The sequence below is a fragment of the Drosophila hydei genome, unplaced genomic scaffold (genome assembly GCF_003285905.1).
Source record: "Drosophila hydei strain 15085-1641.00,03,60 unplaced genomic scaffold, DhydRS2 tig00008139-arrow-pilon, whole genome shotgun sequence".
Taxonomy (NCBI): domain Eukaryota; kingdom Metazoa; phylum Arthropoda; class Insecta; order Diptera; family Drosophilidae; genus Drosophila; species Drosophila hydei.
Window position 1 is genome coordinate 185314 of NW_022045847.1, and position 24891 is coordinate 210204.

The 24891-nt window shown below is 32.5% G+C and overlaps 3 protein-coding genes across 6 annotated transcripts; 2 read left to right on the top strand and 1 right to left on the bottom strand.

The window, feature by feature from the left end:
- Positions 1-635: 635 nt before the first annotated feature.
- LOC111598566 (YTH domain-containing family protein) lies at positions 636-7126 on the top strand. Its single transcript, XM_023313867.2, has 10 exons — positions 636-779; positions 838-884; positions 1122-1140; positions 1364-1459; positions 1523-1630; positions 3859-3977; positions 4989-5138; positions 5207-5817; positions 5876-6836; positions 6892-7126. Exons 2-10 carry the CDS (start codon positions 867-869, stop codon positions 6928-6930), a joined length of 2121 nt encoding a protein of 706 aa, XP_023169635.2. The 5' UTR covers positions 636-779; positions 838-866; the 3' UTR covers positions 6931-7126.
- LOC111598567 (purine nucleoside phosphorylase) lies at positions 2476-3708 on the bottom strand. The gene is made up of 2 exons (XM_023313868.2): positions 2757-3708; positions 2476-2701 (listed from the first exon to the last, which is right to left on the bottom strand). Exons 1-2 carry the CDS (start codon positions 3621-3623, stop codon positions 2657-2659), a joined length of 912 nt encoding a protein of 303 aa, XP_023169636.1. The 5' UTR covers positions 3624-3708; the 3' UTR covers positions 2476-2656.
- A 786-nt stretch (positions 7127-7912) lies between the features above and the next one.
- Positions 7913-24454, top strand: LOC111598585 (protein unc-13 homolog 4B). Of its 4 annotated transcripts, none has more exons than XM_023313898.2 (15): positions 7913-7981; positions 14777-15065; positions 18466-18806; positions 18957-19004; positions 19945-20104; positions 20457-21277; positions 21566-21780; positions 21848-22128; positions 22184-22274; positions 22342-22415; positions 22478-22843; positions 22899-23159; positions 23748-23917; positions 23981-24159; positions 24230-24321. In XM_023313898.2, the coding sequence occupies exons 1-15, from the start codon at positions 7944-7946 to the stop codon at positions 24319-24321; spliced, it is 3426 nt and encodes a 1141-aa protein (XP_023169666.2). In that variant the 5' UTR covers positions 7913-7943. The 4 variants fall into 4 exon arrangements, with proteins under 4 accessions (XP_023169666.2, XP_023169663.2, XP_023169664.2 ...); XM_023313895.2 differs by lacking the exon at positions 7913-7981 and adding an exon at positions 9294-9376 and having other exon boundaries at positions 24230-24454; XM_023313896.2 differs by lacking the exon at positions 7913-7981 and adding an exon at positions 12017-12197.
- The last annotated feature ends 437 nt before the right edge of the window (positions 24455-24891 follow it).

The window sequence follows — 24891 nt, forward strand, 5'->3', positions numbered from 1 at the left end:
ATACTTATAAAATAAATTTAAGGATACCATGAACATGTGCGTCGAAATCGAAGAGTTTTCTTACAAATGCCGGAATTCAAATTAAATTGAATTGCATTGCTTCATTTCATTAAGATTTGTGAAGCTTTCCAAAAATGCAACAATTTAAATTTAAGCTACAAGTCTATTGGAAAACTCATACTATTACAAATAATCAGATGACAAACAATGAAAGTTTAGAAATGTCCAAAAAAATTGATCTTAAAACTAAAGTTACTAATTTTATTATTATTATAGAAATTATCCTCCCACATAAAATCAAGCATCTTTTTTCGGTATTTTAAAGTATTTTATAATTTACTGCGTAAGTTCATTCAACTTTAAAGATGAGGAGCAGAACTGTTAAATAACCGGGTTAATAGTAATCAGACAATCAATGCCCGATAGTTGCTGCTGCTTAATATAATAAACAATTGAAAAAATTTGTAGAATATTTTAAAATTTTTATTCATTTGCATACCAAGAATATCTGTATTTACATGTTTTAATTTATGTATATGTATAAATACAAAGAGTGACAACTCTAATGCTGTTTACAACGGCGTTAATATAAATATCGGCTTCTGACGCGTCTATTGCTACCGATGTCTACTTCTATGTATGTGTGCAACGTTTGTGTGTGATTTACATGTACATGTGTAAATGAGTGTAGTTCTATGTGTCGAAAATACATACTATAAATTATTAAAGCGTTTTAAACAGCAAATTTTACCTCCGTTGTGTTTATTTATTATTTTTTGGTAAGATATAATCAGATTTAAAGCATCAGAATTAATTAAAAATTATCAATACTTGCAGCTAACAAAGAAAGCTGAATTCGGCAGCAAATGTCAGGCGTGGATCAGGTAATGGCATTTTTGTATATATACATACTTACATTTATGTATGTATGCGCATACAGATTTATATATGTATGAGTGTTCATTATAATTTTAAAGGCTTAAAGAAAAAATTTGGGAAGTTTTGTATACAAATACTTATAATTTCATACTTTTTTATTGTCATATTTATGTATGTCAAAACTCATTTGCAATATACGTGTGTGTAGAGAAAAACTAATAAGTATTCCTTATTTCTTTCAGAAAATATCCGGAACTGCAGGTACATGTATAACAAAATCCGAGCTTCTCAAAGTTGTTTCATAAGTAAATATATAAATTCACATAGACAAATATTTGAAAATGTTGGACATAGTTATATTGGTATTTCCTTAACTATTCTAAAATATTAGTTATGTGCATTTATATATATTCCATCCAAAAACCGGCAAAATTTTAAAATTGAAAATTATTTATATTTTTTGTTGTTATTTTTAATAACTAAGCAAAATCCGTTGAGGAGCGTAATATACCATGGAGCCAACAAGTTGATGAAGCCTACTATGAAAATCTATCTTCTCCAGCAAATGACGATAGTTCTGGTAGAGTTTAATTAATTAAATACCCTTTAAGCTCGCTCTATGATACTATATTTCAAATAACAGGTATTCAAGGCTCAATGCAATTTCAATTTCCACCATTTAATGTAAAGGAGAATAACAGTTTACCATTGACAAACGTGGGTAAAGGACGTAAATCATCTCACAACAATGGTAAGTATTCCTTATATACCCTACTATATATAATAGGAATCTAGAAGTTTTCCAAAAAAGTTCACTAAAATTAATATTAATATTAAATTATTTGGGTCACTTATTCAAAGATTTTTTCTATAATTTTGCCTTCCTTAATAATTTGACAGTAAAAAATTAGATACGAGGAAATGTGATATAATTGGGAGGGCCGTGGCAGACAACATTACTTATATATATTCTTGAGTTTGAGCCTCTTTCGATTCTTATTAGGAGACTGAACATTTAAAGTATAAATTATTGAATACCATATTCAGTATTGTTTTGATATCTCGTCTCAGTTTCGATAAGAGTAGAGTATAGTTTGAAAGCCAATAAGACTTTTGCATGTATACTATATAAAACTAACAAGCAGATATATGAAGGGCTTAAGATATTTTTCATTCAGGCACTCTCGACAAGAGTACACTTGGGCAAATGTTCGATGGAAGCGAGCTGTCCATAAGCTATGAGCAAGATACATAGACAATCATGGATGACTCGCCTGAGCATGCCCTTCGTAAAGAATTCTTTCGGTTACAACAGTCAGATACAACAAAAATATTAAGGGTAAACACGTATGCAACCAAAACAGTCTTTACAGTTAACAAATATTATAAATTGTGTGCAATGAATCTACCACTTATTTGAGGACAGTAAATAACTGTGATTAAATAAAACAAGTAGCCTTTAGATTTAGTCAAACGTTACCTATCTGTCATGCAGATGCTAAACTTGAAACGTATACAATTTGGAAGATGCGTGTAAATGGGTCCATTCCACTATTTATAAAGATAATATTCAGCTTCAACTGATTGTTACGTTCTAAATAAGCATTTCGTCAGGGATTTAATTGAAGAAAAAAAGATTTTGTACACATGAAAATTTACCAACGTCCAAATAATATAGAAACACCAAGAAGAAATTTAGATACCATACTCGGTACAATGGCGACGAAATATTGATATTTGTATTAATTCCAAATATAAGATGTTATTTTTAATTTTCCTAAGTCAATTCGTTGCGGTTTGAGAAATTGCTGCACACCAAAATCTGCAAAGAACGCTGAATTAAGTATAAATTTTGGAATAAGTTTAGAAAGATTTACCTTAGCTTTTAATATGTCTTCAGTCCAATCTTCTTTTGAAATACTTTGAATGGTTTTAACTAAAACCTGTTGAACCTTTTCAACTTGCTTTTTGAATGTATATATTATTTCGTGAGTTGTTGCAATAGGCTGATTCGTACACCAACACTCTTTGTTGGTCACAAAACTCAAAGATGCGTATAGAATACCAGCTTCTTTAGCTAATACGGCTTCCGGGCATAGCGTCATGCTCAGCAAATCAGCTCCCCAATTCCGGTACAGGCTGTTTTCCGCAACGGTAGAATAACGAGGTCCTTCTATCGTCAGAACGGTTCCTCTGGAATGGACGGGCAGGTTCAGTTCTCTGGCTGCATTAATAAGGTGAAGACGTGTACGATCACAAAATGCAGGATACATGGGAAGGTGGCAGACGCCAAATGGGCTGCCAACAGCGCCGTCATAGAATGTTTGACAACGTTTTGTTGTATTGTCAATGAAATCGTGCGGTACAACAATGTCGCCACTCTGAATACTCTCACGCAACGAGCTGACGGTGTGTGTAACCAAGATATGTGTGCATCCCAATTTACGCATTGCCCAAATATTAGCTCTGTAATTAACATTAGTTGGCATTATGTCATGGAGACGTCCGTTACGTGATAGTAGGGCACAGTTGCAATTTTCAATTTTGCCTTCAATAATAATATCTGAAGGCTTTCCGAATGGTGTACATACGGCACATTCTTGCCTATTTGTTAGGACAACGGGTGTATCGAGCCCACATTCTCCGATAATCCCAATTTTAACATCTTCGCTATCACCAGCTGCTTTTTCACCAACATCATTTTGTTCGCCTTCAGCTTTTTCGTTACCTTTATTTTGTTCCATGGTAATTTTGGGGTAATTTAAATGTATTCCGAAAAGAGTTTTTTTTTAAATAAAATATATAAAATACATTTTACTTTAAATTTATTCATGTGAAAGTGCCAGGTAAGCTGACTTCACATGCTTAGCTCTCTTCGTAATATTTGTTTGCATATCATTTAATAAAATACAATATAATAAATTAGAAGATTTTAAAATAATATGCAATCATCGATCATTGTTTAATGTGTTCTTTCAGATACAAAGAAAAAACATGGAAATCCAGGCTCTTACAACAATTCTAAGCGCGACGATAACCAGCTAAATGCTTGGAGTTCCAGAAAACTTTTTACTGAAAGTTCTACGCCCTCTGTTCGGGTATGTATTATCGTCCTGAACCCTTCATTTCTTTTTTTAATTATTGAAGTCGCTTCATATATTTGTTTCAATGCATTAAAGTAATGTCAGACCTTAACATGTCTCCTAATCTTAACTATGGGTATAAACTGATTGCTTTATTCAGTTTATTTATTATAATTTAAAATTAGATCTGACAAAGTTGTCTACCAACAAATGGCCTTTCGAAAAGGGGTTTTCCACATTTTCTGCAGAGATCAAAATAAAGGAGAATCTAATACTTTTGACTGTTTAGTTATTCTATATAACTTTAGCATTGTACTAAAAATAATAGGCAAAAAAAAAAAAAAAAATAAACTATTTTCGATTAATAAACTTAGAAAATCAACTTGAGAAAGTTTTATTTAGATGAATTGATGCCTAAGCATAAGCAGTTTTACCATTTTTATTAACATAAACACACCGTTTATGGTACAATTTCTCCTTAACTTTATTTAATGAACGTTAAAAGTGAAGGAAACTATTTATAAAGTACATCCGTTAAACAGAACATATTGATTTCAAAATTGTTATATCCGTATTTTCACCAATTACGGGCTTAATTCCTTGCCGGAAACTTCTGTATATTTGAAATTTTCAACTTTCTTCAATGCTTGTCAGTTGAGTGTAGTTAATGATATTATTGTAATGTGATAGCCTGCTAGTCATATTTTTAGAAACCTACTTGTCCGAACTTGTCCGTGATAATTAGATCCTGCAGATACCTATAACACGTTTTATATCTATCGAAGGCTTAACAATTGCTTTTGAAACCTAAATGAACCCGAAAAACTATGATTATTTATTATAGATGCGGTTCCATTTTGCTATTTAATTGATTGTTCATAACTTTGTATATAAGCTAGAAATTAAAAGACAAAGAAATCGGACACATACACAATAAAACAATTTTAAATATATTTAATGCTTGTTAGTTTTTTAACTATTACGGAGTAAGGAATGTAAAAAATATCATAAATTTCATGTATGTAGATCAATCAAAACAACAATGGGCAGTCATTAAAACTGGACAATCGTACGAGCGAATCTGTTGATGATGTCAAGATACATGCAGTAAGTGTTGCGCCAAAAAAGACAACATGGGCATCAATAGCTTCGCAACCAGCAAAGCCATTATCAAAAGTAAGTACGGTGAGATGTGATTTAAAACTGTAAAATAAATGTAATTTTGCTATAATTTTCGCACACAGACCATATATACTGCTTCCAGCCATAAAAAGAAGGGTCCGGGCATGCCACCACCCCCAATGGTACCGGGGAAACATAATTTAGATGTTAATGTATGGGAATTGCCAAACAGTAATCCACCGCCAGTACCATCCCCGCCTTTACCAATTGATTTGTCCTGTTCGGAGCATAATTTTTCTGTAACGACGAGCGAAGAACCATCTCCAGGTACACGTCCTGAAAAAGACGAATGCCACAGGTTGCCCAGCAACAGTAATTTTGGCAACGTTAAACCTTCTCCGAATGGTCAGCATCGCAAAAACTGGGTTGCACAGCAGCCAGCTCATCACCAAGAAACGCGACAAGCTAGCAGCACCTCTGTGCAAATTAATCGGCGAACAACGCCAATCGAAACACAGAATAGATTTAACGATCGTAAAGGAAATTTTTCTCGTAGTGATTTTGACAAAAACCTAAAGTATGAAAATCGGGATGAAAATATTCCGCTTGTTGCACAAAGTGCGTCTGTACCTACAGAGGTGACTGCTGACCCGCAAATATTATTGGACGAATTGAAAGACAAGAATAATTATAACCCTTCAGATATTGATTTAGATAAAGCAACAACCGCACGGTAATTAGCGGAGACTGTATTTTTACTAGAGTAATCAATAATAAATCTTATTTTTCAGATTTTTTGTCATAAAGTCTTATTCTGAAGATGACATTCATCGCAGTATAAAATACGAGATCTGGTGCTCAACAGATCATGGTAATAAGCGCTTGGATGATGCGTTTAAAGAACGGCAGAAAGAAGGCGGCAATGTTTTGCTATTCTTTTCGGTAAATAAGTCTGGCTACTTTTCTGGCATGGCACAAATGATGACTTCTGTGGATTATAACTCAACATCCAGCGTTTGGTCGCAAGACAAATGGAAGGGGAAGTTTAAAGTAAAATGGATATATGTAAAAGACGTGCCTAATGGAGAGCTTCGACATATTCGACTCGAAAACAATGACAATAAATCAGTGACGCACTCAAGAGATACACAGGAGATACCAAATACCAAGGGCATTGAGGTGTTGCAAATATTACACTCCTATAGACATTCAACATCCATTTTCGATGATTTTTCCCATTACGAGAAGAAACAAGAAGAGGAAGTCTCATCGAAGCGACAAACGATTCATGTTGCAGATGCCAATAGCCAAGCTCAAGTACCAATCAACAGACATTATATCCGTGATAATGAAGATAGAGAAAGGGAACGAGATGTCCGAGACAGTCGCAGCTTAACCATTAATATGACTCAAAAGAATTTTTTCACCGGTGGAAATAATTTCCGTGACCGGAATCCGATTCATAAAAGTGGCAACGTATCTGGTAACTATCACAGTAGTTATAGCGACTATCGAAGGGGTTTTGATTGTCAGCGAACATTAAGCGGCGATTATGTATCAAAGGATAGGGAAAATGTGCAAAATGATAGAGAAAATCATTTTGGAGCTCGCCATGTGTCTAACAATAGAAGAGACGACCATCCACACAGCCATTCAACTAAAACCAGAATAAATAAGAGGGATTTCAATGAACAAATGAAAAGTGACGTCCGATTTAGAACTGAACTGTCAACATCAAGGGATTTACCAAAAGTATGTAATATCTTTAAAGTATAATTCAAATGTAATAAATAAGTCTTTTTTGTAGGCAAATGAAAATGATAGAATGCGAAACAATGACTATTAAGGACTGAGCTGCGGGAAAAAACAAATTTGATTGATGTCTGACGGACGTTATATAGAATCCTCATGCATGTGTGCACCTAAGATTCGCTGATTTCATGTTTAAGATTTTTTAAAAAATTGTGTGTACAAGCAGTAAATCAGAAAGATAAAATTAAGCTGAAAATAAAGCCAACAACCGATAATTAGGTTTAACTACAATGATATGATAACATTTTTATGTAATTTATTATATTTATATAAATCGATTGACGCTTTCATTGAAACGGTTCATCAAATTTTATTGAATCGATTTGTACACAATTTAAAGTCAAGGGTTTACTTGATTCATTCCTTGTAGCTGCACTGCTAATATTTATAAAACTTATTTTCATCTATATAAAGTGTAAACTGAGTATGTGAAATAATTAAAGTTACAATTTTCATTATACCCATTGTTGCCTCAATTTCAACAGCACTGATATCAATTTAAATATATTAAAATGTACATGAAATACTTAAATATTCTGATAATAAAATATTTCATAGCGAATTTCAAATAAGAAATTTGTGGAAGAGCTTCCCATCAAACCCAGGTTTGCTAGTCGGTTTTTTTAAGTCCTGTGTCAATAAAATAAATGGGCATTTTGTAGAGTTCTGAATTGCACTTATAGAGCCTTTCGCCGATTTGTCGGCATGCAATCGCAAATAATTAGAACGTGCATACACAGTAAACAGATTTTCACTCCTTTCACTCATGCTCTGAAATTTTCTTGAAAATCGAACCAAACCCAAAGTAGATATTTCGAAAATAGAATGGCATAGCTCACAAACAAGCACGCAAACTGCATTGTAGCTTTTACCGCTTTCCCACTGTGTTTACGAAATGCACGTTCCACGACTGTGCAGATGTAACCTGTTGTGACAGTTGATTACAATTGACTTTAAACATGAACTTGACTGATAACAATTATACGTATAATTACTTATCAAGCACTCAGTCGGCTTAGCCCTGCCTGTCAGTGACGTTCCATAAGAATGAACGCGTCGCATTCATATAGATGTGATCTGAAAAGGTTTGTACTTCATTGCCGCTATACTTTCAAATTTTGCAGTAGCAGCCTCCTTTAATATTATATCCCAGTTATCCATTAAAAAAAATGGCAGTTGAATTCATTAGCTCCGATGATCTAGGCAAAACTTTGTCTTTTCTAGTAATTTTTGTCGAGTTACATTCATTTGAGGTAATTACATTCAATTAAATTACATCAAATTGAATTGAATTGAATGTTTATAGACTTTTATATTTCTTCATTTTCACGACAATATATAAGACTAAAAGGTATATGAGTCATGCAAAAGCTGTAAATTAAATAATTGAGGAGTCCATTTTTATTTAATTTATTATTTATTTTGTATTTAGTGTTTCCTTACCTTGCTGATATTTTCTTAAGTGTATGCTGTATAATTTGTTTTATTTATTTTACCAAAAGCCTCTGTAGCAATTATGATTGTTATTACGATTTCGATCCCAGATTCTTTTTTTTTAAGTCAAGTAATTTAAGGAGAGAGATGACTATAAAAATAATTTGTAACTTTACCCGCGGGTGTAATCGACTGCCAAATACTCGTTCACGATTTAAAAACGTTCAAATTTTATTTGAAAAAAGTTTGATGTTTTCCATATGGGGAAATCCATAGCAATTAGTCTTATCCAGTTATGTTATGTTATGTTATGTTATCTTAGTCTAGGTGATCTTCTCTGTAAGGCTATGGGAAACTAGCTTTATACAGTTTGCTACGCTCACGGGGATTGGATATACCATTTAGAAATGTAATGGGGTTCATACTGAAGTTAATATAGTAATTTGGAGCGCCAAGTAGTAAATGATGACAAGCTTATTGGTGGTATATCCTATATTATTATATCTATCTATATTCTATCTATATTATATAAATGGACATTCAAAGAAATCAATATACTCTTTTTACTTGATCGTGAACGAGTATAAAAGCTTAAATAAATACTCTCATTTTCAACAGAGAAATGGATGTAAGATTTTTGTATTATTAAGGTTTCTGGAAATTAAAACTATTTGTAATAGTTTTCGTCGGACTTAAGTTGGCTAGAGTCCTATCTGAGTGTTCCGGCTTTTTGGAAACTACGGAGAAAGCTTTTGCGCTGCTGTTGGGCTGTAAATGTGGAACGCAAACACGTTACTAATGTTATTTCCATGTATGAATGTATGTGAGGTGCGTCATTGGATTAAGAGAAGCGGCAAGGCAACGCAGATTTCTCATTAGTTCTTGCCAAACTGTCTCGGAGCTTTGAGTGTTGTTCGCAAGCTGTTTGTTTTTTCGTAATTTCGCTGAATACTCAACTTTAAAATGGACGAGGAGCAAATGTGGAAAGGGATTTTCAATAAATTACAAGAAACTAATAATAATCCACCCACAGAGCATCAACATCAGTGAGTACACAATATACAGTTGTAAAATACATGAGTATATGTAATGCACCAAGGGTAGTATGAATCAGTCTATTCAAAATTTGATATGTACCCACTTCGGTATATGGTAAGCGCATGTTAATCAGGCAACTAATTATAAACTATATATTTATATATATAAATGGAAATTGAGTATATAAACCTTTAAATGTATAACATAAGTAATATTACTTATATATGTTTATATTGCATATAAGCATGATCTTGCGATAGCTAAACAACGAGACCGAAGTCAGAATGCCAACATTATATACAATGACACATCTAATCATAGACACATATACACATACATATGTGCGTATTTATATTTACATATATAAATGTATATATGTATATATATATAAATATATAGATATATAGGTTTATTTGTGTAGGCCTGGTTTCATTCGGCGTATTTATTACATTTAAATCACAATTACAAAACCCATGGAATAGCTTTCGCTCATAACTATCGATATTATCATCTTCATCGGCTGATATTCATTTATCTTTTTATCTAACTGTTATGTATTTAGTTCAGTTCACGCAACTAAAGATGATACTAAACATTGTTTTCGTTGCTTGTGATAGCTGTGTTGTTTTACTCTAGAAATCGATTTCTATCGACTAAAAAAAGACACTTTATGTATGTACCCATATGTAGCCTTACAAATCAAATAGCAGTTGAAATGTGAATCTTGGCTAACAGTGCCAAATGAGTACATTCTTAATTAAGATAAGCATGTCTTGATGAGATGGCATGCTGCATCACAATCATTTATTTGCCTGCCTTTATACCCAAAGTCTCAGTAGAAATGGATTGTTGGGGTATGATGGTTATATCAAAATGTATGTAGCGGGCGATTCCATGAAAGAGTATTATACTGTTGATCAGGATGATATGATGAGTGACGAGAGAGATGAGAGAGTTGAGATCTTATACAGCTAAAATCATTAACATTTGAAATTAGTATTGATCATATATCTTTATTGTTTTTAATGTTGAATTCTATTTTCGTTTTTCTTTCAAATTTTTTTTTTTTCATTTTATTATATATTAAAATAAATTATTATTATTATTTTGTTGAAAAGTTGAAAGATTAAATCTTTATGTAACTAGTTAAACTTGGGTGAATAGCAGTATGTGCAGAGATCAATCTCTTTCCTCTGTAGACTCGTTTCAAAAAGCAGCTTTAGAGTATTTTATGGTCTCTTCGTAAAACTTGATGTTTTATAACATCTTAACAAAATCTTAGACATCTTTGGAAGATTTCAACCTTGGAGTGGTAACAGTTGGCAGCAAATCCAGAGGCTACCTGTACTGCAAAGCAGGTGTTGTAGTTAAAAGGCGTTTTTGCGTATATCAATTAAATTGCATTGGTTGAAGTCAACGGGTTTACTATCAATTCTATTTATATAGAAAGTAATCTAACAGTAACAGTGGTTTTATTAGCTTCATATCTCCAGTTTCAACAACGTTGTAAAAGATATAGTAATTTCCAGTTTACACAAGTATGTTTCGAACAATTCTCTAGAACTTGTAGGGTCGAAACGACTTGCAGTCAAACTCATATAGTCAAACTCATATAGGCTCATATAGTCTTAGTACTCCGTAAGTTTTTAAAGAATTTTAGATTTCAAAGAATTTCAGTATGTCCCTATTTTGTATCTCAATTTAAAAGCATTGACAAAAGTAGTTTTTGAGACTTAGTTTTATGTGCATAGATCGATACACGCTAAATTGAAAATTGATTAAGGTAAGGTTTGAAAACCATAACATTTTATAACTATGACGAATACTTAACTGTGCGAATATCTTACTCCATGTCCAAATTTTACTCCAGAATGCCTCACATCGCATAACAAACACCAAAGAACTCTATTTAGTTAAGCATTTCCTATTGTATGTGCTTTTCTGTGTATGTAAGGAATTAAGTAAGAATTAAGCTATAAATACTCTCTCGGCACGGTGTACAGGGTATCTTCAAGCCTGTTACTTGTTACTATGAGCACTCTTATTTTGTATGGGCGCAAAATGCAGTCTCATAGGGAGCTTTCGACCTGCGAAACTCCGAACAGTAAAAACTATGGCTATTTGCTATAGATATACATACTCAAATATGTATGTACACACGAATATATGTATGTATGTATGTTTGTATGTTTGTGTGTAACATATAACTGTGCATGTAGTTTCTGATTTCGTGGTCGATGCATTCGTGCTTTGATGCACTAATATACAGTTCTTTTAGGTATGCATGTATGTATATGTGTATGTATGAGTGCACTCTTGTGCGTGCTCTGTATGCGTATGTTGATATTGTTTTTGTTATTAAGGGTTGGCAGCAACACGGTTCACGAAAATGGGTTTTCACTATGGTTGAGCTTGTTTATGATAATTAGGTGCATGCACATATACAAACATATACATATACCATTCAAACATACATCCGTAAATGCAGGTATACATATCTTCAAAATCATGAACCATGAAGACATTACGCACACATGTAAGTGACGATAGTGTTGGTATATCTCATGCGTTTGTATTTGTATGTTTTGGCCCTATCTTTCGAGCGGCTAACGTACAAAGCTCTTACTGCTCAAACAGTTCTAGCCAAAAGGTCGTGGTGTCTGCGTTTGTTTTTTGGCTGTTTATTGACGAAATCGCTAGAAAATATGAAGAGTTTTGTTACAAATATACAAAGATAAACGTAAATTAAGAGCAAATGAAGCTTCTGGATCGCATTAACTATATTAGACAACACTGTGCTCAGTCTATATTAATATGTGGAGACAATAGGTAATATACGTCTTGACATAAATCGATAGCAAATAGTAGTGTAAATAAAGATACACACTTAGAATAAATTGGAGTGGCGCTTAGTTATATACTTATATAAAGAAATATATTACGATTTCGTGCATTACTATAGTGAAGAGTAAATCATGTTTATCTAATTTAAGAATAATTAAGTATAAATCAGCTAACAGTTCCGGTCCAAGGGACTTCCCCCTGCTAACAAATACTCTGTGGCCCACCGTAGTTAGCTGCTGTTCTAGCTTGTATCATATATATGTGTGTATGTACATATGTACATAAATATGTATGTATATGTAAACATAAATATAGTTAGTTAACGCGTTTCGTAGTCTTCTTTTTCTTCCTCCCAGGCCACTAAGCAAAAGCTCTTTCAATTACGATGGTACTTAAAATCTTATCTCCATGAAATTTGAAGTGCATGGGTATAGTATCAGGGGTCAAAGGATTATGTATATATCTATAATTAAGAGCCTATACTTGACAAGAATACATGCATCTACAGCAGCTGCTCAAGTGCTCGAGATATTGTCAAATAGCCCAGACACAAAGGTGTTTTAGCTGTTGATCCAGAGCAGGCTACGCATGAGCTTTGATCGTGTTGATTCGGAACAAATATGTATACTATGACAGCAATAGCTGCAATAACTGATAAAACTATAAACATGATTTACTATGCCATATATATATTATGAGTTACATAGCTGTTAAATCGAATGTCTGCAAAGGGGGACTCAAACAAAGGCCTTAATATAGGTACAACAAAAAAGATATCGTCAAAATTTTCACTAATCAATGTGAATTCTTGTAATGAAACTAGCTGATATTTGACCCACTTTGAACCCATTTGATTAAACCAAACTCATTTCAATGAAAACAATGAATTTCAATAGAAAACTAACAATGGATAAACTTGAGAGTGTTGTAGAGATCTTCGTAATTTACACTCCATTTACCCTTTTTCATTCGTATGCCTTTAGCTTTAAATTAAATGGAATCTTTTTTATATAAATTTCTTTTAACACCTTTTGAGTTACCTACACAGAGACGAATCGCAGGGTTTGATGATGCATTCTTAAACGGTTTTGTAATCTTTATTTGATTTTACTGTTCCAAATAAATAAATATATTTGTATTTATTTTTTAAAATTTATTGACACTTAATTTAACGACATTTCGTATCCAAAACACTTAAGAAATTTTAGAGCATTTCGAAAAAGTCTTATAGTGCAACTGGCGACAATAACAAATACATATTTATTTTTTTAATACTAATAAAAAAAGTGTTTTAAAGGGAACAAGCAACAAAATATGATTAGAAATTTGTCTGAATATTAGAAGAAGAGGTCGATGCTTGGAACTAAGAGTTATAAGGCCATTCGGCTTTCAAATTTCAATTCAAATCAAAGTTATACAATTTTGTGATATTAAGTATTATCGCTAAATGTTGAATTTAAGCATCGATTAACTGCATATTTTGTAAATCAATAGAAAGTTTCGGCTGTGCGCAAAACTCTCTTATTCGAGGAATAAAAATAAGCTAAATGGCATTGACCCGTTGTCCTATTGAGCCAAGCGACTAATTTCTTTGCTTTTCAATTGCGCTACATGCGAAAGGTCATACTAGAAATTGTATCTGGTATTCAAGTCCCTACAATTCTTAAAGCTTTCCGTGACTTTGACACTCAACACAGAATCTATTTTATGGAAGCCAAAAAAGAGTGTTGAATATACTTCAAAAGCCTATACGATAATATATGTGACAACATGCATAAGAATTTCTATACATACACTTTTTGTCCTAAGAATAACTATTTTTGGGCGTATGTGTTTGCCTTTTGGCCTAAATCCATTATCTACTTTTAATAAAATAAAAAGAAGATTGGTTCAATACTGAAAGAAAGTTAAGCTGGGACTCTATGTTTTTGATTCAATTTAAAGATCAGTTATAGATCATTAGATCGAAACATGAGTTTCGACAGTTGTTCTAATTAATGGAAATGCTGTTGAGTAGAAAATGTAGAACTCATATTAATGATTCGGATCACAAGTTTAGTTGATCCATCATATCTTACATAAGACAAGCTAAATACAATATGATTTTTGTTCGGACAAAAGCCAAATTATAATATTTAGTAGTAAAAACTAATGTTATCAAACAATGTGAGTTAATTATATGAACACATAATCTAAGTGTAATTTTTTAGTAAAGAATTTTAATAAAAAAAAAAATTGTACATTCCATATATTTTTAAGATTTCTCTGAAGTCTTTATTATTTGTTTTAAAAGAGAAGCAAAGCTGAGGGGGAGAAGTGGAATTGAGCTACTATCTAAAACACTTAAAAGACAATAGCTTATCAAAAAAAAAAAAAAGAAATTATCTTTGATAATGGTTGCGTTGAGGACGATAAGCATTTGCAATAATGTATAGTCCAATTTTCCCTTATATTCTTAATAATTTCATAAATTATATTTTTCTAATCTACACTATATTTTATATATTTCAAGAAGAAAAAATAAATGTATTAAAAATTTAAATATTGAATTGTTTTTTTTGCAGACTCCAGGATGGGGACGATGGTTTTTTTGAAAAGTTTGGATCTTTTTTGAGACAGAAATCTCAATTGGATGAAAATGTTTTTAAAACTTCATTGGCTCCATTTTCCGAAGAGGAAGGGCAAGAAGAAGAAGAAAACGAGAGTATTATTACAAAGGTTAACGATGGATCCTGCACAGACAGTGGACTGGAGACAAAAATAGATGATAATGAGAGTTTCGATACTTCCACCTTGAGCAGCGAACCAGACTTAGTTTCCGTCGACAATATAAAAGAAAATGTTTGTATGAATGTAAGTATATTTAACTTAAGCTATATGCATAATCAGTTCGAGTTTCATAAAATATCGATTCAACTTGTTAAAACAGCTTTCTCTCAAGTGAATGTGAGAATTCTCACATTGATCTGGTGTGTGTTTTTGGTTCGGGTTCGGGTATTTCTTAGTCAAGCACTCGCGCCTAAATTAGTCTTTCTTTTTATATGATAAAGAAGTAATGCTATTTAAGAGTAAATAATGTATTTAATTAGGTATTTTCCAAAAAATTTCCAAGGTAAAGCACTTAAAAAAATGAAGCATTTCATCTTGAACGTACAGTAATGCAGGTAAAACATGAATAAAGTGGCAAATTCTAATTATAGAAAACTATTCAATTGAGGATATTATATGTGTTTTAATGACTGTAACGTGGCGGACTCTATTAAGTATATGTGTTCCAGAGAAGAGCCAACAGTTGGTTTGATTCAGTCCTCTCAGCTGAATAGACAGCGTAAACTTGGTTTTTGTCTGTAGATTATTCGAAAAAGTTAGCAGAGTTCGAGGAATCATATTGATTTTTACCGTATTCCTGAATGTTTCAGCTTACAACAATATTTGAAACGTTGTCTCGATCGACGCTGCGTCTAGTGTCACCCTTACTTATTATTTAAAAAAAGAGCGTGGATTAGGAGACAACACTCCCTAATATATTTTATGAAGTTGAAATATTTATTGATTTATGGATACGCTGGGATATTCACATCTTCCTTTTATTCTCCGATCAGTCCAAAATTTGTTCTGTGCCAAAGGAAACATTTAAATGATAAATTCATAAAACATAGAATTAGAGGAAATCCTACCTCAACTATTTAAATTTGTAACTGGATTGCCTGTTTATACAGCAGTGGAATATGTTTACTAAATAAGATTCAGTGTGCTTACTTTTGCGCGTTAAATACACTTGTGTGAGTCCATTCAACTCTTTTTTCGAAGAGTACAGGGTATAAACAGCAGTTTTTACATACCAACTGCAGATTTCATTCAACTTTATAAATATTTTGAATGAAAACAAAATGAATTCATTCATACCTTGAAACTATATATATATGTATATATGTATTTACTAAATATGTGCTATATATATATAACATATAGTTAAGTTTTTAAGATACTATCCATGGTTGGGGTATTTGTAAATTGTTTACAATGAGCACCAATAGAGAAGCAGAAGAAGCTAGGTTGTGCTTGTCCCTTTGTTAGATTAACCATAGGAACGAACTATAAACAATTTGAACTGAACAGTCTATAAACTTGTTTGCATTAGTATCTACTTATCTGTACTACATAGAATGTTTGTGTGCACACAAATTGTGTGTATGTACACAAAAAGCATTTATTCATTCACTTGCTGTGCATAGCTTTCCCCAATACTTTGAATACACATACGTTCATAATCATTGAGCTTTTTTCAAAGTTCCAAAAATAAAACATTTGCTAAAGCACTACTATATAATTCTGCTTCTCTCTTTATCTTGTGAGATACTTAGAAAACAATCTCGAAAACGAATTCTGCTCATACACACCCAAAAGCAGCTCACGGTCAGCGTGATTAGTTGTAAAAAATCTTTATTCGCGGCATTGACACTGTTAATGGGCTTTCGATTTACATATACTTAAGAGTGGTACTGCTCCAGGGACATCTTGACACCCACCAAACCCAAGCGGATAGCGGAAATGGTCATATAATAATATAATATATACGCGAATATATTATAGCTCTACAATGATCCATAATATAGACGGGAAATAAGTTTATGCACTCTTCATATCGTTCACCAATAAAAGTGCAAAAATGTTTATAAATTAATTCTGTATAGTTTCACAAATTTGTGTTTCAAAAATGAGTTACTTATCGTTGCCCCGAGTGCTGTCCAATATGACCTCACGAAATTCAACCGATAAAAGTTCAAATTATTTAAGTTTAAATCGAACAGCGGGTCATGAGACGCGCCCCATCCAAAAAGTGTGTTCCACTCTGTCCTTAAATGAAACGGCAGAGCGACGCAAGCGGATTCTAAACAGAAATGGAAGTATATCCAATCAGTATTTCCGCGGTGTGCACAAGCATTTATTAGAGTCTCACGCAAAAGAAGTTTGTCATTCTATGACTGTAAGTAAATTGCTTAAAATTCATTTTGTTATTTCATGAATTATTTGATAGATGTTTAGAGAACTGAACTTAGTTGCATTTTTTGTCAGTATATGAATATAGATTTAAGCTTTTCTGCAAGTGTATGTGCAACAGGCAGAAGGAAGATGTTCAGATTTCATGTTGTTTTAGTATTTTCTCCATCAAAGAAAACTCAATGCAGTAGTACGGGCTTATAAAGAATTTCAGGCTTTAAAGTTGTATCTTAGAATTTCTATTAATCGTAGTTTCTATTGATTCTGTTTACAGTCTGAATCTTAAACTTTAAGTATTAGAAAGACTAGCATTTGAAAAAGTTTTTTACAAAAAAAAAACCATTTTCAATTTTAATATAAATATTTTTAGAATAAACGACTTAATTTCTTAATTGAAATTTAACCGCAATTTCTAAGTTTGCATCAAATTCTTTCATTTCGTTTGGAAAATCATAATACTTACATTTCGCAAATCCAACCAGATCAGGAAATGTCCTGACCGCCGTGTTGGACTGCTGTTTAAAACTTTCAAATGTTCTTCAATTCAAATATAAACAAAAGTACATCCAGACACACAAACACATATTTTTTCGCACAGAGGAATCGCCGTTTATTTTTTTCGCAGCTCTACATTGCGGGAAATTACTTATGCAGTCACTTCGGTGTTTATTTTTCGATATTTAGTTTTCGACCATCCAGCAACGTGTGCTTGCAGAAATTTAAGAACATTTAAAAGATTTTTGTTTTTTCAATTATTGCTACGCATGGATGAATATTTATAATCTTGTATACTTTACGATAACCTCTATATACATATATGCAGTGTGCGTGGCTTTTATTGTGTTCGAGTTATGCTTAAGAACTAAAGACAAATATTTATTTTTACTAATAATAAACTGAAATTGGCCGAATACTTGTAATATTAAGTCGCTAGCTTTTGTATATTCTGAGATTGATACGTTCAGAATGAGTTTATGAAATATACTTATAGATGCAGTATTGTTTATGATGGTATTGACAGTAAAATTAATATGTAAATGTATTCGGTAGGTGAAAGCATCTGCGGTCTCAAAAATTATATATAATCCTGTTCAATACGACGGGCTGAATAGATCCAACAAATTCGTCTGTAGACGCAGTCTCAATTTCAGATAGTAGAAATAGAATATTTGAATATTAATGATATTTAATCGGATATAGGGATCACCGTCAGGAAACAAATATGACTTTCTTAATTATGTCTTTCTTTTAGATTGACGACTTATACGAGGAGATCCTATTCGAAATTTACAATAATATTGGTTGTGAGAGTAGTGATGCCTGTAGAGAAAGCCTGGTCGAGTTTGCAAAGGAGGTATTCAAAATTCCCAATGCAACCCATTTGGAAATTTCTGAAATTGCAAAGAAGAAGGAACCACCTAATTTAAGGCTTAATGTTGAAGTCATTAAAGCAGAGAATTTACTGCCAATGGATTCAAATGGATTATCTGATCCGTTCGTAACATTGTACTTGGAATCAAACATCTCTCATCGTTATAACTCATCCGTAAAATCGTCTACCTTGAATCCAATATGGGAGGAGCATTTCTCTTTGTGAGTATTCGTACTAAAGCTAACTTCTCGAATTAGTTTCTTGTATGAGCCATTTAAACTTAAATTTAAAGTTATCTTCTTGATGATATTAACTAAATTATATTACCAGCTAAATGAGCTTAAATTTATTTACTTATTTACTTTTTCTAGACCTATTACTGAAGGTCCTCGTGATGAAGTTCTCATTATTGAAGTTTGGTAAGTTGGCAAACTAATTAATGATTATGTATTTAATTTATATTTTTTTATTTTACAATTTTTTGAATAAATTATGAGCATCTTCTGAGGGTTTCTTTTATGCTTTTTTATGTATTTTTTTAATAAGGTAAAATCAATTCAAATTCACTTAAATAAACAAAAAAAATACACTACGCTTTTCATAGTTTTCAATAGATTCGAGTCATCTGTTTCTATGCAAACCAATCTCTTGCTTGTTTTTTTATATCTGAAATGGCCAAGTGCCAGGAATCACTGTATTTGTTCGTCTTAAAGAACTTGAAACCAGATAGTTACACTAATGTATTTTGCGAGTCTTTCTAAAATTTAATAGAATTGAAATGGTTTTTCGTAAACTTTTCAAATTAAAGCGAAGCAATCTATTTAATTATTTAACTAGGCTCACCTACTAGTTGAATACATAGAAATATATTATTCAAAGAAATATATTGTCAACAGATGTTATATTTGATATAATGAACTTTTTAAAAGTGGGGGAACAGGGTACAATAGATTTGTGTAACAGGTAGACGATGCTATAAAGTACTTACATTCTAAATTCGGATGACGCGTTATGACTGTAATGTCAATTGTCTCTTTGAACGCGTATTAAATTTAAAATACTTTGTTTATTTAGTAGTATTATTATTTTTAATCTTTTCATAATTTTCATGAAAATCTGTTAGTATAATTAAAAAAAAATACTATGAATCAAACAACAGCGAATGTGTTCTCATTCTTTTGCTGCTTGTTTAAGAAAATAAATTATGCCCTAACTAGATTTTCGCAAAAATATATTACGATTGGGATTATCTAAAAAAAGCTTAATGAATTCTAACATCTAACTTACAGTTGGATTTTACATATTAATATTGTAGTTAACGAAATGCAAGATTAATGCAATAAAACTATTTTTTAATAGGGACTTTGATGCTGCGGAAACTGTCAAAGACAAGGTCAATAAACTCCTGGATGTAAAAGGCGTACGCGGGCTAAGCAAGCTTATGAAAGAAATTGCCGTCACCGCCTCGTCTGGAAAGCACGACAATGAATTAATTGGACGTGCAATGATTTCACTTAAGGTAGAGTACATTAATTAATTTATTAGTTGGAGTAACAAATAGCTATACCGATTCTTTATGAAGCCCTAAGAGTGCTTTTGCACTTTTAATGAGTGAGCATTTATCTGCCCATGTTAGTAGTTCAGAATTTAGAAAATTAATTTTTCTTATAATAAAAGCTCAAAATGAAACTGTATATTTATTAATTATCTTTTTGTCCAAGTAAAATTTGAGTTTATGGCCCATTTAACAGATAGACCATCTGCACATGTCGTTGACTCATCTGTGCTCAGGATTTGCTTAAAATTAAGACATTATTTAATATAATAAGAATTATTAATTTAATTTAATAACTCGTTTTAACTTTAAACAGTCTATTCCAGTTTCTGGACTTACCGTTTGGTATAATCTGGAAAAAGGGAGTAAAACGAAAAGCCGCGGATCGGTGTTAGTCAACATTGCTCTCAGTGCCGAAAAAAATAAGAATGTTGCAAGTCAAGAACATAAACACCTTTTGAAATTGCTACTGGTACACGAGCTGGATTCGTCTCAGGTGGCCAAGTATTGGTGGAGCGGAAAATTTGGTGCGATGGCTGAAGCTATTAGAACGCAACACGCCGTGCAGAGTGGCCTTTCGCCCTTTGATTGCGCCCTTAGCCAATGGCATGCGTACAGCACTGTGCATGAAACTCATAAACTTAATTTCGTCCTCTTCAATTCAATACTCGATGTTCTGGTTCCAGTAATCAACTTTTTGCAAAACGATTCTGAGGATGTGAAAACATTCTGGGAGGGTGCTAAGCGACTATTACCGTCTTGTTTTGCAATCCTAAGACATTTACGCTCCAAGAACGTCAGTGATAATAAAATTCTAAAGACTCTCAGTGAAGTATTAGACATTCTGTCGAAACTCAAAACATTTGAGGTGCCAGCTACAATAGACATATTTCCTAAAACAGTCTATGGTTGGATAGAAACCGAAGACTCTGAGAAATCCAACACTATCGATAACGTTATTGTTGCCGCTATTAATAGCGGAGCTAAAGAATGGATGGAGCAAATTAAGGAAGTCGGCAGTCAAACGAAAGATCATGATTCCGACGAAGAAAAATTGCAGAGTGTAATCAAAATAATACAAATGGTTCGTTCAGATCTACAACGTGCAATGGAATACTTTGATAAATTGTTCTACCAGTAAGTAAATTATTATGGTATATCACTTATAGTATATTTCTAATCTTTAATGCTAATCCAAGAATCTTCATAAAAAAGTTCAAATAGATGAGACTTGGGCTGGGATATTTACACTCATATCATGCTCTTTTAAGATCCTCAGCAAGATCTCAGATTATTTAATGGTTTTTGGTAATCCATCAATGGACGCTTGGTTTGTTTAAGAATTTCTTTGATACATACTTTTTTTATAACTTCTAATGTATATTAATATGCTGTAATTATTACATAAATGTTTTTGTCTTTCAGCAAAATTCGAGTTAACTATTCCACTACACTATTTCTGTTTTACGATTCAAAGCTGATGGAAATCTGCAAAGCTATTGTAAAACAAGTGTGTTCCAACATAAAAATGTTAGATGTTCCTGATGATCAGTTTGAATATTTGCCGAATATTGATAATGTTAATATGGGAACAACGTTATTTGAAGTTTATTTGGTACTTAAACGATATAATACTCTAGGTGAATATATTTCACGACATCCGTCCTCTTTAATCAACTTTTATTAATGTTGCTCTTTATTTTACAGGACAATCGCTCTGTCCCAACTGTACACTGGAGATGACTGAATTTTATCAATGGTTTGAGAGAGGAGTAACTCATTGGCTTGATATTTCAATTATTAAGGCGCTAAATCGCATTCAGAAAGCTATTGATTTAGACCAACTCCACGCTGTCGATGAAACTGTTAAGTATAGTTCATCTGCGGTAGACACCTTGGCGATTTTCTACCAGATTAAAATATTTTGGCAACAACTGGATTGGCCAGAGATAGAAGGGTCATATACCTTTGTAGCCAAAATTGTTAATGTAAGTTCCAAAAGTTTATTATAAAAAATGTGTTTTGATTATGTCTCTCTTTCAGGATATATGCCGATGCTGTGTTTTCTATGCACAGCGCATGTCTCGCCGAGTGGAAACTATAACTAAAATGGAGGAGGATGGAGTTATGTTTAGTAAGTTAATTATTTAAGGAGCTTTTTAATTACTGTTTTTACCCTTTTGTGTTTCTTTTAATCGTAGATTTATCAGAGGAATGGTGTTTGGCTATTAATAATATGGACTACATCCGTCAAAGTTTACCCTCATTTATAAAGGTAGGTATTATTTAAGAATGTTTGATTTTATCATGTTTGTCAATAAAAATATATACTTTCAGGAGCTGGGTACAGATGTTGTGATACGACGCTTAGGAGACTACAGAACCAATCTAGAAGCCGAGCGATGTGCCGATACTATTAAAGCTGTTATTGATAACGCCCTTGATACACAGCGTAATCAAATTGTTGAGCTCATCGAAAACGTTGCCTACAGGATGTCTCCGTCCATTAAGCGATTTTTAACAGAAGGAGCTGAAGTACTCCATAAGGACTCAAATTCCATGGAAAGACTGATGATGTACTTGGAAGGATCATTGGGAACCCTTTATAATACTCTCAATGAAGTCAACTTTGAAAGAGTTTTGGATAGTATTTGGGGAGAGCTGTCAATAATAATCTATGATCTTATACAATCTAATCTTGATGTAAGTATGGTTTAAGCCCAGTTAATTTGTTTTTTATTATTTTTTTGTCTTTTAGAAACGCCGTCCCCCCGCATTCTTTCAAAACTTAAGGGATACCCTTCGCACTATGATATCTTGCTTTAAAATTGGCGATACAAAAACTTCCGATGTTAAAATTTTATCGGAAATCGAAAGCACACTCGAGCTACATGCACTTGAAACTGCCGATCTTATTCATCAATACTACTTAGAACGATTTAGATATCAGAAAGAGCAAGCGACATCACGTTTTGGACAGCTCACAATAAGCGCACAATTTACAGATTCTGGATTATTCGTGAGTATTATCTTGTTGGATATACGAATTTGAGTGATGGGCTTTTATATAATAGACAATAAATATACTATTTTTGCCATTTACTGCAATTTTTGCAATTTATAAAATTATTCATCGGCTTCGGCATTTGATGCCAATATTCACATATATAATGTTTTTTTGAAAATATATAAAATATATAACAGTCAAGTATATATATTCTTTAACAGAACGCCGAGGCGATCTAGCCATGTCCGTGTGCAGTCAGCGGGCTCATAACTGACAAAATCTAGACTTGCAGTTTAAAATATATATTCCTGTATGCCATACGCAGTAAGAGATTATCATTAGTTTTCGATAACCCATCTAATTTTCGTATTATCGATAAGCAAAGATCATTTGAATTTGCTGGGTTCATAGTATATTCTAGTCGGGTTGTTCCGACAACAGCACTCTTACTTGTTTTTGTTGAATCGGCATGTTAAAGCTTCGAATTCAGCCAATAATGATCATGTTAGATCTGTTTGTCAGTTTTATCAGGTCTTACATCCAAGACGACTTAATTTGGCTAAACATGATAAAATCATTAACAATTTGCTTTAATTTCAGCTAAATATATTAAATGCTCGAAATTTGGTATCTATGGATAAGAATGGATTATGTGATTCGTTCGTCAAAGTCTTCATGATGCCCAGTGCAAGATTTAATGGATTTACACCAGTAAAAACTGCCGTTCATAATAAAAATTGTTTTCCACTTTATGATGAACAATTTCGCATGTGAGTAAATTTTGCCTATGGAAAACTAACAAGATTTTAATATATAAAAAATATGTGCTTTAGTCATTTGAATGCAGAACAACGCCAGATGGAAGACAGCCTGATTTTATTTTGTATTAAGGATAAAGATTTATTTGGAATGACAAGTCAATATATAGCCGAATGCTATATAACGTTTGCAGATCTTAGCGCATCTGAAGGCGAGCAGATTCTTATCAATCTATGTCGACCAGAGTATACAGGTAACAGAATTAATTTAAATAAGTTGAAATTAAAATTTAAATGTTTTTTTTTTTTTAATTTTTGTTTAAGATTCGCTCTCAATACGAGCTCTGGAGTACAGACAAGGTGATAAGCAGGCAAAGGAATTCCTAAAAAAATTAAAGAACAAATCATATTCTTAATCTCAATTATCGACGAATGTCTAGTCAAAGGCTTGTAATTTCCAAATGTTATGATGGTATTATTTATTTATTTTGGCAGACTGGATTCTAATGTCAATATCAACTAGACATACGCATTTAGAAATAAAAACGTGAAACAATTATAATTAATAAAAATGAATATTTATTAATTAATAAAAATGAATATTTGAACAACAGTATTATCATTAATAGGCAATTGACTTATTGTACAGATTTGGGCAATTTAGTAAGCAAGTGTAGAACATAAGACTACACGGTGTTTCCGAATAGCAACGTATAAGAGGACTTATGCTGGGCTCTGGCTGACCAAAGGGCGTTAGAATTATGCTTTATAAAGAAGGGTACAACACGGATTTCTTAAGGATAACTAAAATCTTTGTCGTTCTGCCCCTACAAAGTCACATAAAACCAACTGTGAAGCTGTGAAGTTACATGGTAGTTCCATATCCAGAGCGAAGGTTTTATTTTAAGATTATATTCTGATGCCAGCATAATCAAAAAGTGGAGCTCTAAGTGTTGTTTAGGTTTGCCAAGTTTGAAATACAGCAG

Bases quoted from the DNA above. Each gene is read 5' to 3' on its own strand.
- LOC111598566 (XM_023313867.2), top strand. The intron at 5,139-5,206 runs GTAAGTACGGTG...TTTCGCACACAG, and splicing joins CAGCAAAGCCATTATCAAAA to ACCATATATACTGCTTCCAG. The intron at 6,837-6,891 runs GTATGTAATATC...TCTTTTTTGTAG, and splicing joins CATCAAGGGATTTACCAAAA to GCAAATGAAAATGATAGAAT.
- LOC111598567 (XM_023313868.2), bottom strand. From the start codon at position 3,623: ATGGAACAAAATAAAGGTAACGAAAAAGCTGAAGGCGAACAAAATGAT. The intron at 2,702-2,756 runs GTAAATCTTTCT...CGTTCTTTGCAG, and splicing joins AAGACATATTAAAAGCTAAG to ATTTTGGTGTGCAGCAATTT.
- LOC111598585 (XM_023313895.2), top strand. From the start codon at position 9,294: ATGGACGAGGAGCAAATGTGGAAAGGGATTTTCAATAAATTACAAGAA. The intron at 9,377-14,776 runs GTGAGTACACAA...TTTTTTTTGCAG, and splicing joins CCCACAGAGCATCAACATCA to ACTCCAGGATGGGGACGATG. The intron at 24,160-24,229 runs GTAACAGAATTA...TTTTTGTTTAAG, and splicing joins ATGTCGACCAGAGTATACAG to ATTCGCTCTCAATACGAGCT.